We start from the raw sequence: 18,823 nt of genomic DNA on the forward strand, positions 1-18,823 counted from the left end.
ACGCTTATCGCTATTCGTGATTCCTTCTTGGACGTTGTCGCCCAGCGCGTATTTGACTTGACTCGTTGTCTCTCGTTTTCTTTCTTTCTTTCTTTTTTTTTTTTCTCATCTCGTCCCGGTTGGCGGCAGCTTCACCTCTTCGACCGGGCCGGCGTCCGCTTCAATCCAACACCATCCTCGAATCCTCAGTGGACGTCGTTGTCGGTCTCTGAATCACCTCTTCCACCATGTCTCTCCATACCTCATATCATGCCGACTCGGATGCCGACGACGAGTACGAACGGAGTGTCGTCACTTCTCCTCACCTAGTCGCCGATTCCGATGCCGATGCCACTGACTCCGAAACTCACTCCACGGAGCACACGCCTACCTATACAATTCCCGATGACCGTCGCTCCCCCAGAACTATCATAGTCGAATGGACCGCTGAGGAATGTGCCAGCTTTCTGGTAGGTCTTGGCCTCCGTCAATACTGCGGGGCTTTTCTAGGTGAGTTCAATCAGGCACCACAAGACTCGTCGGGAAGGTGGAAGAATAAATTTACTAACCGATGGATGGGTTGCGTATTACAGATAACGAAATTGTTGGCGAAGCTCTCATTGCTCTAAAACATGACGAACTGAAGGAAATGGGCATTACCAGTGTTGGGCATCGGTTGACTATCCTGAAAAGTGTATATGAAACCAAGGTCAAGCAGGATATCCCGCTGGATGCAGACCACTATATCCCTCTCTGTATGTTTCTTCGGTACTGTCAAATCATCCCCCCTTTGATCTAACCGTGTTCTTCTCATAGCGGCGGACCAAAGCATGAACGAAAATGCGACACAAGAGGACATCGCCCGTCTAATCCAGTCTGTCCGGTTACGAGATGAGAAGATCACCTCTGTCGAATATGAGTTGCGACGCGTGATGGATGACTACCGGCGACTGCGAGAAGAACTTCTTCCGGTGTTCAAAATGGCCAAGGACCGGTCACAACCGCTCCCTCCTCCGTCATCCGTGGGAACCTCTGAATCGCATTACGATGGTCCAACACTGAATTCGCCATCTGGATTCAATCTGTATGATCGTGCCAGCTCCGCCATGTCTCGAACATTCTCCAAGAAGGCTCATACTGGAGGCCTCACTCCAAAGACCACCTCTCCCACCCATATCCCACCGTCCATCTATGAAGAACGCCCCTACAATGATAATGGCTCTCTAAATCCGTCAACTGCGATTTCTCAACACTTATCTGCGATGAATGGCGGTTCTCAGTTGTCCCCAGGGATCCCGTCCCCGACATCTCCCGGCTCTCACTATCTGCAACAACCAACACTGGCATCACGATCTTACACACAACCGGGCTCGAACAACAGCATCCGAGCCGCGCACGATCACCCCGAAGAAACTCCTACAGCACCATCCTCCCGTTCCGATCGACTGAACCCCACCCCGACGCAATCTTCCCGAGATATTCCTTCACGGTCCGAGTCTAGAGCAGGGTCGGGCGGGGATCCTCCTAGCGTTGAAATCTTCAAATCATTCCGGGTGTCCATGGATGATCCATGCTATAAAGTTCTTCCGGCTGCCCTCAAGAAGTATAACATCAATGCTGACTGGAAACAATATGCGTTGTATATTGTATACGGGGATCAAGAACGGTGTTTGGGACTGGAAGAGAAACCGCTCATTCTCTTCAAACAGCTAGAAAAGGAAGGGCGAAAGCCAATGTTCATGTTGCGAAAGCAATTGCAACCCGTTGAGAACAATCCGTTTCCCAGCAGCGGAGGGACGGGATCTGCTCCCAACAGCGCAGGCTTTGAAAGCGCAGCAAGACAAGCCCAGATAAATTTGCCTGGCGGAGTTCTTTAATCTTGCATGCATGGGGTTTCCGGATCAAAAAAAAAAAAAAAAAGTTTCGTAACGTTACGTTGTGTCTGCTGCTTGAGATACCCCTTCTCTTCTTCCAGGGTGATCATTTTCCTCACCTGGTCTCTTTATTTCTTTCTTCACTTTCGAGTCCTTTGGGATATTTATTCTAATAGGCCGAATCGCGTTATATAAACGGTGTTGGGTGTTGGGAGATTGTATTTGGGACCTTTTGATTTGGACGAAAAAAAATAAGCGGTGCTCTTGCATTTCTAGCCTGGATTGTCTCTCTTCTCTATCTTCACTTCTTTTCTCCATTTACTTTCTCATCTACCTACCTTTATCTATTTCTATCTCTCTCACCTATCATCTTTCTATTCTCTCTCATATTTTTTTTTTTCTTTCTTTCTACTTGACGTAATGAACAATGCATGGATGTGATCTCTTCTTTTCTCAATCCTGTCAATATTTAATAGCCCTAACTCTGAAGATATATGAAAATGAAAAAAATATACGTACGGCTTGTGCTGTATAAGAGTTGAATTTATATCTACTAGTATAGACGACTATAATATGCAGCTATACAGAACTATATTTCTTAAGCGAGAGGTTATCCATTTATTCAGCCTTACGCCTTATGCCTTATTGCCTGACTGAATACCAAACTTTCTGCCTTGATCTATCTGACCGACACATACTCGCGAGTGAGAATGAGATGACCGGTCTGTGTACTATACACTTTTCTCGAGTAAGGTAAATTGTTACTAACTTAATACTTTTAACTTTTACACGAGAAAGACCAAGAAAATATATACTAGCCATCTACCTACTGATCGCCAGAGCATAGACTAGTGCTGCATATACCCCGCCCAAAGCAAGGACAACACGCAGCGACATTCAATAGACGAATTCCAATTTCTGACTTTTGAGTTTCCCGAGAAAAGCAAGCTGACTATGTTCTAGAGAACCTTGTACGACAATGAAAGGAAATAGCAAGTACATATATAAAAAAAGAGAAAATAAAAAATGATATATTTGAAACATGAACCTTAATTACAGCAAGAGTAATAAAAGCAAGTAAGAGGTATTCTTGATTTGAAGCAACAAAGTTCAATCAATCGAGATAATATAATAAGCGCTGCATTGGATGGATCGATGCATGGATATCCAAACGATGGCAAGGGAGGGCGAGATCGTTACACGACATAAGCCTTTGTACAAAGCATCAACAGAGGTTTCAATGTATGTGAAGAGGAGGAAGAAAAGAAAAATGAAAAAGAAAAAAAGACGAAATTCTCGAAACATTCTTTAGTGCGAAGCAGGCGAAAATTAAAATAAAACAAACTTGCTTTTCTTCTCACACCGCAAGATTCATGTTTGGTTCTGCACTGCCCTGTTTTTGTTCATTTAATTCTTGTCTTCTTCCCCCCTTCCTTTCTCTCCGCCCCATGAAATTCGTGATCGATGTCTGCGAGAAGATCTTGAAGTTCCCTCTGTCCGGCTTTCAGAAGGCCTGGTGGCTTCTGCAAATTGCACCTTGCCCTGGACAGGACGGGAGTTGTCATCATCGTCGCTATCAGATTCGATGGCATCATCATCTTCGTCGCCAGAATCTTCATCATCCGAATTGTTCAGTTCACCAAGGGCAGCCAGACGACGGCGACGCTCCGCAGGAGTTTCACCAGTATCGTCCAACGCTTGTTGAGGTGGTGCCGAAATACCAGCGGCTTCACGGAGTTGAGAAGGCGGAACACGCTCAGTGCCATCGTCTTCAGAGTCCCGTCGAGATCGAGGGCGTGGAGTCATGGCAGGCGAGTGAGAGGGAGCGATGTTACTCCGTCGTTCCTGGGCAGAAGTGCCCCGAGTGACTCGAGCCAGCGAAGCAGCAACATTGTCACCGGGAATCTCGGTATCCGACTCCCCACTGATCTCGCTGCCTGAAACGGACTCAAGGTCTTGATCTTCCTCAGGTACCGTAGGAGTCTCGTTGTTGCCTGTCACCTTAGTGGCGGACTGGCGACGTTCCTTGCTGTCTTGCACCTTGGCTTCATCCTTAGCCACATTCTTGACTTGAGGAGGGGCGTCAGTTTGTTCCACGAGATCGCGACGGGCCTTGGGGTCGAGCTTTTGAATCTGGCGGATGAACTCTTGCTTGTTCATGCGGTGGCCCTTATGGCTAACACCACGCTTGCTGACCTCGTCGTTCTCGGCCACAGTGAATCGAAGTCCATCATCCGTCAACCATTCATCAATGCCTGTCTTCTTGTTCTGGGCTGCCTGCGATGACTCGGGCTCATCTTGGTTACCAAGCCAGGTTCCCATGCGTGTCAAACCACGACGGACAGGACCAGAGGGAGCAGCAGGAGCGGGTGTTTTTTCCGAGGGAATAGAATACTTCTTGATAACTTCTCCATCTTCATCTTCAACAATGATGGTGTTACCGAACTGGTATGCGTGAGCAGAACGAGCCTTGCCCTTGGACGGTTTTTCAGCTGCCTTGGCTGAGCTCGATGTTGCCGGTTTCTCTTCCTTCTTCTTGATCTCCTCCTCCTGATCCTTGGCACGACTCTTTCCAAAGCCTGCCCACCGGGTTAGACGTGCGAGTGGGTGACCGGTCTTCTCTCCGACTGCATCTTCGATTTCTTCGCCTTCAGTCTTTTCATGTGGCTGACTCTTAGATTTGGCGAATTCGCCATCGCCATCCTTCTGAAGTCTCAAGCGTTGCTGCTCAATGTGCTGTTGCTGCTCTTCGGCAGACATATGGCTGATATCTTCCGTCGTGAGAACATTGCCTTCTTCGTCTTCGATAATCATGTGATGACCTTCAAGGTAAACCTCCATGACAGGCTCCCGGCCATAGCGATCACGCTCCTTCGACGGTGGGGATCCACCTCGTTCAATTCGGTCACGTTCTTCGGATTCTTCCTCTTCTTCACCCTCTGTTCGTCGTTGAGGCGCAATGGCAGATTGACTAATCGGTCCACCAACGCCAGCAGTGCGCTTACGGCGTCTTAGATGTCGTTTGGCGGGTCTACTAGCCTGGGGCTCGGGATCTTCTTCGCGAACACGGCGGAGGAAATTGCCAGGAACACCGATAGGGGGCAAGGTTCCAGGGGGATAGTCCAGCTTTTCGTTGGAGGACTCATCCAGTTCATCCGCTTTCCGGAACGACATGGAACCCTTGGCCAGCGACTGCACACGGGGAAGACGGTTCATCCATGAGGGACCCTCCTCGTTGGCGGTGGTGTAGGACAGCGTAATGGTGAGGGTGTTGATCCGCTTTCCAAGGGTGAAGACAGCAATTGAGGAACCGTGCACCAAGATAGAGGAGATGACCATGAACGTGGTAATGGGCCATATCAACTCCACAAGCTCCTTGTGTTTGGATGGGGTATTAGGATCTATACTGTCCAGCTCCGCCTGTGTCATAGGTTGAGTATTGTGGTTTTCCACTTCGGCTCTGGCCAAAATACAGGCGAAGATGGCACCGACACCAATGGGACCGAAGTGACCGGCAAACAGAGCCTCACGCCATGTTTTGACGTCCGGTATTAGGGGTTTCAAAAGCAACATAATCGGGATACGGCGGAAGAAAATGACCAGTAGGGCAATGACTACGAGTCTCCAGGGCACCAGGCCGAGATCGGGGGCATTGTAGTCTTCCCAGGGAATGATGGACCCAAAATAGACAAAATACGCCAAGTTGAGCAAAAGATCGATAACGTTGGAGACGTGGGACTCTTCGGTCTTTTCCGTGAACCAACCGTCGTTACTGAAACCGACACCGCAGGAGAAGCCGATAAGGAGATCATCCATGCCCAACAGACTTCCCGAACCGGCGCAGAAGACGGCCAAGACGAAGTAGAACACCAGAAAACTCTCACGATCAATCAACTGCTTGCGTTCCGCAAGCTTGATCGCGTGACGAGCCAGATAACCGATCATAAACCCAAAGAAGGCACCCACGATACACTCGTACAGGATAGTGACGCAGAACCAGTTCAGAGAGACCTGTCCGGCATCAGGGCGGTAGTGTAGAATGTAGTAGGAAAGGTAGATGAAGGGGAAGGCCATGCCATCGTTGCAACCGGATTCGGCAGACAACAGGTCTCGCAAGTGCTTGGGAACCCGCTTCGCGAACTTACCTTTACCTACAACAGACGATGCCAGGACGGGGTCAGTAGCTGTCACGCAGGCCGCGCACACGAGACTGTCGAGCCAATTGAGCTTTGGCACCATCCACCAGATAAACAAACTTGTAATTAACCAGCCCCAGGTCATGACAGGGACGAGGAGCAAGAAGACGGATTTCCAGTGACGCTCCATGTAAGCTTTGGGTAACTCGACGCCGACCGCAAAACATTGGACGACCAGGACGATCCGGGAACATTCTAGGGTGATTTTATCGACATTACCCCATTCCATGGGGTTAAAGAGGTTGGCGGCATGAGGCCCGAAGATAATGCCACAGAGGGTGGCCACGGTAGCTTCACCAATGTAGAGCTTCTCCTTGACAAAAAGAGAACATAACATGAACAGGCCGGTGAAACCACCTAGAATCATGTACGCCAGATGCGGCTTATCGATATCCAGATGGTCCCACGCCATGATGATGGTGGGGAACGACCCTTGTGATTATCCTCGCAACGGTGTCGCTTTCTCGCGCGCTCTCGCAGTCTGCCTCCGCGGTTGTCTCCCTTGTCCAGCTGTTCCTGTCACGCTTTCCGCTGTGCTTTTCCACCCCTTAAATACTCCGAAAATCCCCGATCGAACGAATAAGCAATGGACCGTTCGATTTCCGCCTCGTGTGTCGGTGATCTCGGTTGCTCGGCATGCCTTGAGGGAAACGATCGAATATGACGAGTGAGGCGAAAGGAGGGGAGATGCCTCTCGCTCTGTCTCTCTATCTCTCCGCCTAGCTCGGTATCCCTTCTTGCACTGCAAGGGGGGGAGAGGAGAAGAGAGAAGGTGGTTGTGATCCAGCGATTGAGAGTGAACGGGTGGAGAGGGTCAGATGCACGTTGCCCCCCGAAGTAGTACTGATAGGACTTGGCGAAGGGAGGGGGTGGGAGGAAGGGAGGAATGGAAGAGGATCGATTACCGAAATAGGGAAACCAACCTATCCAGATAGGAAGAGATGAGGAGGAATCACAAAAAAGAAAAGAGGAAAGAAGCGAAAGAAAAAGAAGACCAAGCGACGACAAGCGACGACAAGAAAGACAAGCGACGACAAGCAGCCGATACCAAGACAAGACAAGACAAAAAAAAAAAAGAATTAAAAGGAAATTAAAAAATTAAAAACCTAAATAAAAAAAAAGACGAGACCGGGACAAGAGCAGGAAGAGAGAAACACGCCCGGCGGAGACCGTCAGGAATCAGAAAATTCAGGAACCCAAGCAGCCCATGACGAAGTGAGGCCGATCCGATCTGGGGAACGTACGTGTATGGATGGATACAGGGTGTGTGTGTATTAATGCGGTAACAGCCCAATTGGTACGGTTTCAGCCCTTCTCTTATTTATTTTCCCTTATTTGCTTATTTGCTTATGTTCTCTTTTCTTGGTATTTCTTGGTCTTTTCTTGGAAGGTTCTTGGGAGAGAAGCGGAAGGCGCGCGAGCAGCGAAACAGGAACGAGGAAGAATCCAGAAGACTGCATGGGAAGGCGCCTGGTCGGTCGCGGAGCGAACAATGGCGGGTCTTGGCGGGCGGAGTTTCCCACTTTCCCTGCTTCCAGCAAGAGCGTTACATACAGAGCTGAGGACGGTAAATTACCCGGACTATGTGCGGATCGACGAGTGCCCCAGTGGGACTACGAGAAGTTCTAGGCAATCCTAGTAGCACTAGCACGTCATCGTTATCGCTCCAGTCGATAAAGGGGATAGCATTCTAAATAGTAATAGGAAGCGTGCTATTAGGTAACTGTACACTGGCCATGTGACGGATCTGCGAGCATCAGCAGCGCTCGACATCCAAACCAGCCAGTCAGGTTGCCAACGTCCATACATATCAGCACAGACAGCCACATGGTTATCGCGGGTAACAGAGTTCTTGTACGGTAAAATCGGTACGATGTATTACTACCAGGTAAATCCGGGCCATGCCAATACGTATGCCCAGAGGCCAAGAGCCCCGTGGCCCCAAGCCCTGCAAGGCTGCCAAGGTCCTGGCGCGGGCTGGTTGGCCAGTCCCGGTCTGGGCGCGTTCCACTGTGGGGCTACTGGGCCACGAGCGGCTGCTCAGGCGGTCGGCGGTTATTCTCCGATCCCATCTATCATATACGCAGTGTGACTGCCAGTGTCTGTCTGCCATGACGGCCGTGAGATAATAGCATCAGGTCATATTGTGCCAGGATGCTGCATATGATCCATCGAGGCAGCCCGTCAGGCAGAAGGAAGAGAAGAAAGAAAGACATCATACAGAGGCCACATACAGAAGAGTACAGACAGGCTAATGAAGAACAGCAGCAACAACGCAGCAACGAAGCATAAATGTCAAACACGTAAACCAGGAACACTAGGTAGATCGAGAGAGAAAGAGAAAGAAAGAAAGGGTAAAAACAAGAAAAAGGAGTCCAAAAAAGCACATCTCGTCGAATCACTCGCCGGTGGGCATGCTTTCAACCTGATCACTCAGCGATCGCCAGTTGTCCGCCTGCAGCTCTGCATATTTCACTCGCTCTTGGCTCCAGTCCTGATGAAGTCGACTGATATGATATTGGCTCTGCTGGAAATGGACCAGTTCGTCTCGGATGCACTCCTTGATGAACACTCCTCGTGCATGTTGCTGTACAATCGACTCCTTGTCCTACACACCGCGTTAGCACCTCAATCATTGCTGCCCCAAAAGGGGACCCATACCTTAAAAATAGACTCCTCCACCCGCTCGATTTCGCCCGGCTTGACGGTCCCTTGGGGCCGTACTCGCAAGTCCTGCAGCTTCCGTTCGTTGTTCCCGATCCTTCGCTCAAGTTGGGGAATGTTGTTCCTCGCGTAACGGTCCCTTCGGTCAAACATTTCCCGCACGCTGACCAGGCAATCCCGCTGTTGCTTCAGGTCCTCCAGCACCCCACTCTCCCATGCTTTAGCTTCATCTTCGAGTAAACTTTGGCTCGTGGAGAGGTGTCTTGCTGTCGCATGGATACCCTCGTTGACCGACGGGACGTCGTTGGTGTCAACAGCGTATGTATCCTTGGTCACTTCCGTGAGGGATTGGAGGGCAAGCGAAAATCGTAAATGGTCTGCTCCTAGCCCTTCGTTGCGTCTCGCTAGTCTCTCAAGCAAGGTGCACAGGTTGATATAGATCTCGGCTGACCGCTTCACCCCACTCCGCACGGTCTCAAACGTGTCCATCAAAGTAGATGGAAGCGAATCTTCCAAATCCACTGGGAGTATGCGGCCCGCAAACTCATCTTGTACCGATATCGTGGCTTGTTTGCGCCATACGGAGAGTTCCTGAAAGACAACATCAGTATCGTAAAAACTAGGGAGGAAAATCTCTAGACTTACAGTTGGGACGGTTAGGAACATGATCACGAGCTGCTCCTGGCTCAGCACGGGGTGGCGAACAAGGGCATTGCTAAATCGGACTAGGCCGCGTCGGCGCTTTTCAAGGAAAGAAGTGGAATCCGCTGCAAGGTGAGTGCCATTGACTTTTTGAGAGCAGAGATACGAGTAAGCTTTGAGGACAGCTTTTAGCATAGCCCTTAGACGTACCTGAAATTCTCTTGGGTGGAAGTAAGGGAAGTGTTCTGAATGGATAGCGCTTATGGAGGCAATCGAGTAGCCAGACGAAGTCGCTGTATCGCCGTACAACCGTGCTTCCTTTCCGTGCCGATTTGACTTCATAGTTGCGGTGCTGGAACATGAATAGGCCTTCTTTCTCGGGAAGCAGTGTCACTGTGACTACTTCCTCGACCCGTGAAGCCACATCCCGACCCATTCCCAGCGATCGCCGAATAGGATTGGGCTCCTCACGATCGTTTGTTGGCGGCCCAAAGGCCCCAATTCCCGATCGTTCTATGTTCCCAAACGCATCACCAGGCGTGCTGCTACCAAATCCATCTCCCCACCCAGACTCCGAGCTACTGGGAGGGCGGACAGCGTCCGTCGTGTCATTGCGACGATTTCCATTTAGTACATCGGTTTGATTATTCCCCTCCAATGGTTTATTTGACCAGGTGTTTGTTGTCGACCGTACACTTCCGTAACCGTTCAACACGGCGTGATCAGACTCGGTCTGGCCGCGAGTATGGGCATGATCCCGATGTAACTGGGGACTACCCCAAGGATCAGCCTCCAAGCCACCAAGCGATTCTCGTCTTGATCGTCGGGAAAATGTTGAATTTGGTTCTTGCAAGGGGGCAGAGGGAGGAGGTGTACTTGGCCGCTCTTGCGACACAACGGGTGTATTGGATTCCTGTTTCGCGCGCAAACGGTCAAGGTAGGAACTTTTTGGTTCTGGTAGCTCTGTAATTTGAGGGAAAAAAAAGCAAAGTTAGATGTTGAGTTTTCACAGCAATGGATACAGTCTTACTCTTCCGTCTATCATCCACCGCGTCAAACGTAATATCCTCGCCCTCCTGCGCCAGGCCGACGAGCGCTAACAGAACGCTGAACTCGCCACGTCCCACGCCAATCGAGCTGTTGTTATCGTTCTCGCCCGAGATGACGAGGTTGAAAATCTTAGCCTGGTCGCTCGCGCTCAGCTCACTGCCAGACAGTATTTCCCTGACAGACGTTAAGCCCACCCCCGACCCAGCTCGATCTCCTGCATTGAGAACCAGGTCGTATGCATCGACATAACTTTCGGGGATATCCGTGTCGGGTAGCAAGGTCTTGACTAGCTCATGTCTGGCTGTTCGTTTGGTGTTGGTGTTGTTCCACGGCGAGCTGTCATCCGCGAAGAGAGAGGCGGAGGAGTTCTGATCGTCGGCAAAAAGGGAGGACTTGAACCTCTGACTTCGATTGACAGAGGAGTCCTCCTCAGGTGATGTCCCGAACAAGGACATGGGGGATAATCAATGAGGGGCTATTGCGCGCTGCGAAGACGGTTGGGAAAGCTGGCGATGGGCCGCGATGATCCAGCGGAGCTCGGGCGGAGTTAGAGAGGGAGGGCAATGACGACAACCACAAACAGCAATCGATCAATCAGCAGTCCATCAACCGAGGTATTCAAGTGCAAAAAAACAATGAGATGGTGATTTATCGGCTGGATACAAAGGATAGTCGCTTTAAATAGCAAGGCCACACCTATCGGGAGGAGAAAAAAAGACCAGTCTCTTGCGATAAGAACGAGGGCAGCTGAGTTGAAGGACGATGTCTGCTGCCCGCCGACACTAACGATACTCGGTTTAGTAACTGGACTGGCATGTCAACACCAGCCCTCGCCAGACAAGCTTCATTATCCCTGATAATTATTGTTTGCATTGATTCGCATTTCTATATATTCTAAAGTACAGCGCTGGTGTAGATGATCATTATACATTTCGGCTAAATACCCCCATCGCCAGAACTCTCAGAAGCATCCTCATTGCAGTCCCGGCTGGGTTCACGACTGGCCTCTGGGCCTGTTCCGACGCAGAAATGGCCCTGTTCAACCAGCAGGTCTTGCCATTCCTTGTTGCCCGTCGCCATAATTCGAGAAGAGTACGTATCGGAAGGAAACCACCTTTCCTTCCTTGTGTCTGTTTTGGTGCCTCCTTCCAGCGCAGCCCGACTCGCCTTCGTGGTTCGCATCTTTTTGGTTCTATTCGTGCTGTGGGAAAGAAGCCCACTGAGTTCCAAGCGATATTTCTCAAGACGAAGATCAAAACCCATAATTGCACGTATATAGGGTGCTAAGTCTTCAGAAAGAGGTCGGGTTCCGTTTTCAAAGGACGGTGCCAGCCGTCCTGTTGGTACAGGGAACACATTATAAGGGCCCTGCTTGACGGGATCGAGCGCTGCAAGAAGCTCTGCCCCGGGTGGGTTGACGGCTTGAGGTTTGATAACGTTATGCATGACCTGTTCGGCTTGAGTGTATTCAAGCACGTGCTCGTTATTCGGCCGGAAGACATTTCCCATCAAAACCTTAAAAGTACTCCCAATGGCTGCTGGCAGTGATGAGTAGTCAGGCTTCAGATCCGTATGTAGTAGTGGATATCCTTCAATATAGTTCGTCCGTTGTTTTTCAGGCATCGGGGGAACAGATATGTCGATAGCATCCTGTCTGAGATTAGCTGTGTTGTGTATACAGGGTTGACTGCAACTTACCAGTTCAGACTCGACCGAGCACCCAGAGGAAAGAAGGTCGAGAGAGCTTCTCATATCCGCATACTCGGACTCGAACCGCAGCCTTTCAAGCTGCTCATGAGCCGACGCCGGGCTTGGACGCTCAAATTCACACATGCTTTCCGAGTCTTGCAAAGTAAGTTTCCACCAATGGAGTGACTCTTGCTGACATTCGGCTTGACTGTCAAGTGTGTTGCTTAACATCATATCACGATTAAACCACCCCATGAAGGATTGGTAAGTGTTCTTGCTAATCACTCGAAGTGGATCACCCTGTGAGTCGAGATCTGACCCAGGTGGCCATCTGTCAATAATCCAGTCGATACCAGACTTCTCACTGCCTACAGCCATCTGGCACCAAAAGTTCAGCTCCATTATTGACTTCCGAAGATCTTTTCCATTGGCCGCATAAAGATCGCAGACAGGGCCTCGATTCAGCAAATGACCTTCGTTTGCTGCCATTAGAAGGAGGTACTCTACCGCTAGGTCAGGGGTCGGATTCCGGTATCGTAGGATGGCGTGCAGTGAGATATCTTCAATAGGAATGAGGCTTTCATCGTTGCAGGTTATGATGATGGGTCGTTTTGACTGTTGAATCAGAGTTATGACACCCGACCAAAATTGTTTATCTTCTTCGAAGAGGAGGTCGGCTTCTTCCAAAAGAATCAACGATTGCTTCTGGCTTCGAGAACGTTTCTGATCTGCTTCATGCTCTGGGTTTTTTTGGCGGGACTTTTCATTTCCCTTGGTGTTTTTGGCAGACGACGATTTGAAGAAAGTTAACTTGTTTTGCTTGGCATCTTCCACCTCTGTTTCATCGCTTCCATTCAGGTTATGCACAAGATGATTTCGTGTCATGTCACCAACGCGTTCCACGATGTCCTTTGCACTTCTGCGGTTTCCCGGATGAATCTCGAAAACTTCGAAATCGAGTTCTTTTGCGACTGCATATACCGAAGCAGTCTTTCCACACCCCGAGGGTCCGCTGAGGAGAATTGCGTTGGACATCCGGCCTTTCTCGCCCCCTTTTCTGGAGCTAATGGCCATATCTCCAGATCGAATGACTGTTCTCTTGGAGACAGTTACATCGCCGGCCAGCTCATCCTCATCGGAATCAACAAGCTCGTCCATCTCGGAATTTTCCTCTTCACTTGATACGATAAATCCGTCTAGTTTCTCGGCTCTCTTGCGCTTCTTTGCCCGTTTCTTATCCTCGGCTTTTTGTTTCGCTGTATCGGATGATTTTCCTGTGTCGACTGCCGAAACCATAAGATACTTTAGCCAGTCCCGCAGCATCAACGTTTCTCGGCCCGATTGAAGAATTTCAGATGCACATTTCGGGGCATATTTTTGTGCCCAAAGAGAAGTGTCATACTCTCCCCGATCGAAAGCCGTCATCGAAGTCGGTATGGATGACTGAAGTTTCGAAACAGCAGGGTGACAGGATTTGTTTGGGACCTTTCTGTCTGCATCGTGTTCAGCATCAGACCCTGCGAGCTGCCTCATAACTTTCTTGAGCAAAGTTTTCCCACTCGCGTTGTGTCTTTTGGGTACCCGTAAAGCGTTTGGACTTTGAGATTCAGAATGTCGCGCTCTATGCATATCTGAAAGGAGCACATTTTCTTTGTCATTGATGCTAACTGCAGCCATCTTGGCCTTTTTCTGGTCCAGATTCAATGGACCCAGCTGCCGCTGAATAGGACTTTCTTGAGAACCTCTGACATGTACTAAGTCTTGCGGAGGCCAAATTGGATGTATTGGTTCCGGGAATTTGGGGCGCGGTTTGAATGAATAGAAAGACTTTGCAAAATCGCTCGTAGGTTTGGGGTTCGTCTTTCCCGGGGCTGTATTTTGTGTATCTTTCGATTCTGAGTCATGGGAAACTTGTTCAGTCGAGGATGGTGTTTCGGCCGGCCGATTCGACTTCTTCATGAAAAATGGATGAGTGGCCTTGGACGGTTGGGACTGCACTCTCTTTGGAGCAGGACGTTGAGCAGGGCGCGTAGGGGGAACATATTTCTTTCGGCCGTTGACAATGTCCTCTATCACAGACCCAATCCGTTCTCTAGCATCGTTCTCAGTGGCGTATTTGATGACCACCATTTTCTTTTCATTTTTCTTGGTTTTCCGGCTCCCGTTCCTATTCCGCTTACTTCCCGGCTTTTCGTCAAGTTTGTCTTCGGATCGATTGGTAGCTGGTGAGCTCAACAACTTCCCATTAGAATTCAGTCCAATTGTCTTTTGTCTGGCGGATCTTCTCTCTGGAAGACCAATTGACTGAGTGGTATCGCTTGGGAGTTCTGGGTAATCGGGCGGGGGAAGCGCAGGGGTAACTGGATGTGATGCCAATGTATTTGTTGAAGGTGTTTGAGATTCAATACCGGCTTCAGGTGCGTGTGTGGACATTGTCGAAGCATCAACTGGCGCATCCTTCACCCCGTGGGGTGAAGGGGTTCTTGAAATATCTCCATCATTGACTTGCGGCCCTTGCGATGTCTCGTTATCCCTCGGTTCCTTTGTTCTCTGCCTTTTTCTGCGACTCGAGTTGGGATCATGCTCTAGCATAACGGAAGGAGTGTCTGTAAGCGAATTTTCGCATGTCAAATAAGCGTCATCAGGTTCTCGAGATTGACCATTAGGTGAATTATCGATTTGAATTATGGGGGATGACTTTGTCGAAATTCCAGATTCTGCAACTAATTAGCAAGAGAGGGCATCAAATTCCACGAGAGTGCTGACCTTTGCGGAAGAATGGGTGGATGGCTCGTTGTTCTTGTCCCATGGCCATAGGTTATGTATAGCACCCACACGATGAGCAAATGCTCATCGCCTGGTGAGATTCAGATGAAGGAAGAAGAAAACAGAAAACATGGAAGATAATGGGGGAGCTCCAGCTTGAACGGGAACCGTCAATGGCTTAAAGGGCACGAAAGCCTGTCGTGGTATTGAATCGACTCCAATTGTCCCTGCGATAAGCACGCAGCAACGCAAAGAACGCGAGAGCGCGTGTTGCCCGCGCAGAATCCAATTATTACCTTTTCGTCCTGGCTGTACGTCATTTACAATACACACAGTACGCCTAGTCCCGATTCGGAATCGCCCCGGAGATCGGCACAACGTAATGCCGGAAATTTTTCGGGATGCGATCCAAAATGAATTTCTTCAAGAAGTTTGCCCAACAGGCCTTGAGCGACAGCGAGAGTGCAACAGCTGATATTCTGCCTCCCAGCATTTGCTGTGATGGATCTACAACCCCCGTCGGTGTTGGCTCAATTGCCTCGCCCTCTCCATGCCTCCACCGGCAAAACTCACATCGGTGAGGTGTATAGTCTGGCCGACTCGAAAAAGCGGAAGAGATATGAAGTGGCTGTCGCAGTCGATGGAGAAGCTGTGAACATTTATAATGTATGGATAAATACAAATTCGTCGCATTAGCATTGCAACTGGTGGGCTAATAAGGTTTTCAAACCAGGTGCAAACTCCAAAGTTGGTGACTTCCTACGCTGTCCCACCGCAATCGTCCTTCTCTTGTCGGCCATGCGCAGTGCGCAGAAAACTTCCGAACAAGTCGTCGGTAAAGAGACAGACCTACGGAGCTGTGAGCCGTCCTGAACAGCAGGTCAAGTGTTTCGTCGAGGAGACAGGTGGAAACGAATCAACTGCGCCCGTTATTTCTTCGTCATCTTTCTCTGTGAAAGACTCGAGCAGCCCCACGATCTTTGTCGGCATTGTTCCAACAGATGCAGGAGAGGAGGATGAGAAGGATCCATTCGACATTCTTTCCGTTCACCAGGATGGACGTGTACGGAGACTGACGCCTGACCTCAAGAGCCAGCGATGGAGCATTCAGCACAGCGAGATTGCCAAAGTTTGCTCGACCCACGAAGTGCACACATGCTTCCTTGTAGAGTTTGAAGATGCGAAGAAATCGCTGTTCAAGAGAAGACAGGATCTGGCAGCTCTCGCTCTCGGGGACTTGACAGCTTCTGGAGCCAATGAGCCCTCTATCTTGCTGCTTGTTTCGCATCCAGTTGGCACTGAACAAATCAGCTTGAAGGACGTGAAAGTCCAAATGTTCTCCGTTCCAGCACAGTCTAAAGATGGTCGGAACGTTGAGGAAAGCCAGCGTTTGAGACATCTATCGACAATTGATATTCCCGACGTTGACGGTCCAAAAACATTCACCAGCCATGGTCTTCAATGGAACTTCCACTCTGGATCAGCAGGATTGAACCTTTCATTCGAACAGGGGTTCATCAATTTCGATCTTTCCCAATACACGCCCAGTGTCACTTCGAAATTTATCCTTGAGGACGAGAGCTTCTCTTCCATCATGCGCATCTCTCCCCAATCCGTGATTGGTGCCGGAAAGTCCCTCGTCGCACTTTACGATACGCAATACCAATCAGTTCAGCGCAGCATCTCAGTTGAGGATGTCCCATCTGCTGGATCATCTGGACAGACGGTCTTCATCAGCTACTTTGCAAAACTGGGCATCGCGGTAGCGACAAAAGGAAGCACCCTATTCTCGTTTGATCTGAGTGCGTCTCACAGCACCCCTGGTTCATCACTTAAGAGACCCAGAGACGGTCTTTTGATTGATGCCATTGGGCGCGGTATTGGATCTTCTGCTGCTCAGTGGGATGCAGGCTCGAAGAAGAATCGCACTGAACATATGGCATCATTGGGCCTCACTTCACCGGAGCAAGTTAATAAATGGAACCAGCTGACAAATGACCTGGATGGATTCACCAAGAGCAAAGATGTTGATGGATTTGATTCTGCAGTGCAAAACTATTTCGGCACTGGTGAATCCAAGACTTTGCCTAAAACTGGAAGCCAGGTCAATCCGGAAATGATTCTGTTTGTACTTTCGAAAATCTTCTCCCTGAAGGAGACCCAGAACAACGACAATCTCTCGGCGTCCTCGTCCCTCCAACTTGCCATTGAATTGTGGCCCAAAATCACCTGCGACTGGCTCATTAGGCTAGGGCAGTTAAATATGAGCAATGTCGAGATTGCCATGCGACGATCGTTCAAACCTCGCATTCTGCCATCTTTGCCAACAGGCTCTTTCACCCAGGCCTTCCTCAATGCCAACTCCTCCCGATGCCTCATCCAAGTGGTTCGGAGTCAAAGCATGATGAACCCGGACGAACTGGCCTACGCGCTCAGGACTTTCTTGAACATGGCGCGCTCCCACTCTGTGACACTGGAAGAGACAGCCAAAACTCTGACCGATGGATCGCACGAGAGTAACAACGACAACAAGCAAGTCTCCAGCACAGAGGCAAGCCTGAAGGAGATCTTCCAGGGTCTGAACACCACCCTCAAGAAAATCAACGCCCACCCCCTCCCTACCATCATCCAATCCATTCGTTCTGCCCTCTCCCAAAACGAACTCATCTCCTTGGTCCACCACCTCCGTCTCTCCCTCGCAACAGGTGGCTACACCTCCCGCTTCACCGAAAACCCACCCACCCCCGTCACCCCCGAACAAACCTCCCCTCCCCTCCCCCTCGACACCATCACCAACCTTCTGACCGCCTCCGTCGACGCCATCGGCCCCTCGGGCTGGATCTCCGCCGCCGGCGTCGACGATCCCTCAACCAGAGAAATCGACCTCATCGCCGACATGAAGTCTGAAATCTCCGCCGCCCTCGCCGGCGTCGAAGAGGCCACTTACCTCAAGGGTATCCTCCGCGAATACCTCCGCTTCACCGACACCGTCGCCGCCTCCTCCAACAACGCCAGCAAATCAACAGAGACCGACCAGTCCTCGGCACTGGTGCGACACGAGAAGCTCAACGGCGCAGACCTGATCGTGTACACCCCCGCAGAGAGAGAAGACGGCGATGAGGGCGACGCTACCGGCAAGCTGCTCCCATTGTCGCTCAAGGCGGCTTCCGCAGACGTCAGCAAGACCAAGGTCAAAAAATCCACCGGCGAAGTCAAGTCGAGGAGTAGTCGTGAAATGGGATACTTGCGACGGAAGGCTGGCGGCAAGTATTCGTTTGAGAGGCTTATTGTATAGATATACTATTATTAAAAGTAGAATGATGCTTTTTCATACATATACTTGATTTTTTATGCAGCACGAACGGCATTTGGTTATCAAAAAATCTAAATTTTATTCTGAAATGGTAAATTCGCTGGGTATTACAATATGTAGAAGAAACGTAGTATATGCACCCAGATAAAACAACTTCAGATCTCGCCGCGAATATCAATTCCGGGTATCAGACGATTGCACCAACAGACCCCTTCTGCTTTGCCATCACCATCGTACAGATTGCATTTCAAATCCATTCACTTCATCCCTCGTTGATGTAGAATAGTAAGACAGAAAAGTCCATTCAAAATACATTTCAGTAGATTCAGCAACTTAGCATGTAGTGGTATTCAACATATAATTGCTTGCTCCTGGGAGTGTCGTCGAAGTTGGCGTCCATCCCATCATTTTGCTAGAAATGAATAGCCTCGACAGGATATTTGACCAATGACAGATCTCCTGCAGGCTAAAAGGATCAAAAGGTAAAAGGCGTAACATCATCATTCACATGTACAGATAGTGGTAGATAGAAGAAAAAGAGATTTCCATGTACACAAAAGAAGATTAAAAAAAGAAAAGAAACAGACAAAAATACACCCAACAGATATAACACCGTAAATGGAAGATCAAAATACTGTAACAGACTCGGC

At 49.7% G+C, this 18,823-nt stretch overlaps 4 protein-coding genes across 4 annotated transcripts; 2 read left to right on the top strand and 2 right to left on the bottom strand.

Annotated features, from left to right (window-relative positions):
* Positions 1 to 227: 227 nt before the first annotated feature.
* On the top strand, positions 228 to 1,856 carry ASPWEDRAFT_27010 (adaptor protein STE50; the record flags this gene model as incomplete). Its single annotated transcript, XM_040832934.1, has 3 exons — positions 228 to 489; positions 573 to 734; positions 796 to 1,856. 3 exons carry the CDS (start codon positions 228 to 230, stop codon positions 1,854 to 1,856), a joined length of 1,485 nt encoding a protein of 494 aa, XP_040691320.1.
* A 1,404-nt stretch (positions 1,857 to 3,260) lies between these two features.
* ASPWEDRAFT_27011 (Na+/H+ antiporter Nha1) lies at positions 3,261 to 6,461 on the bottom strand (the record flags this gene model as incomplete). Its single annotated transcript, XM_040832935.1, has 1 exon — positions 3,261 to 6,461. The coding sequence occupies one exon, from the start codon at positions 6,459 to 6,461 to the stop codon at positions 3,261 to 3,263; it is 3,201 nt and encodes a 1,066-aa protein (XP_040691321.1).
* Positions 6,462 to 8,447: 1,986 nt separating this feature from the next.
* Positions 8,448 to 14,903, bottom strand: mvp1 (sorting nexin Mvp1; the record flags this gene model as incomplete). The annotated part of the gene is made up of 9 exons (XM_040830728.1): positions 8,448 to 8,657; positions 8,711 to 9,304; positions 9,359 to 9,501; positions 9,566 to 10,318; positions 10,386 to 10,806; positions 10,853 to 10,941; positions 11,350 to 12,055; positions 12,104 to 14,811; positions 14,861 to 14,903. 9 exons carry the CDS (start codon positions 14,901 to 14,903, stop codon positions 8,448 to 8,450), a joined length of 5,667 nt encoding a protein of 1,888 aa, XP_040691322.1.
* Positions 14,904 to 15,300: 397 nt separating this feature from the next.
* Positions 15,301 to 18,259, top strand: ASPWEDRAFT_153703 (uncharacterized protein). The gene is made up of 2 exons (XM_040829648.1): positions 15,301 to 15,526; positions 15,594 to 18,259. Exons 1-2 carry the CDS (start codon positions 15,362 to 15,364, stop codon positions 18,153 to 18,155), a joined length of 2,727 nt encoding a protein of 908 aa, XP_040691323.1. The 5' UTR covers positions 15,301 to 15,361; the 3' UTR covers positions 18,156 to 18,259.
* Positions 18,260 to 18,823: the final 564 nt, after the last annotated feature.

This window comes from Aspergillus wentii, assembly GCF_001890725.1.
Source record: "Aspergillus wentii DTO 134E9 unplaced genomic scaffold ASPWEscaffold_3, whole genome shotgun sequence".
Lineage (NCBI taxonomy): Eukaryota > Fungi > Ascomycota > Eurotiomycetes > Eurotiales > Aspergillaceae > Aspergillus > Aspergillus wentii.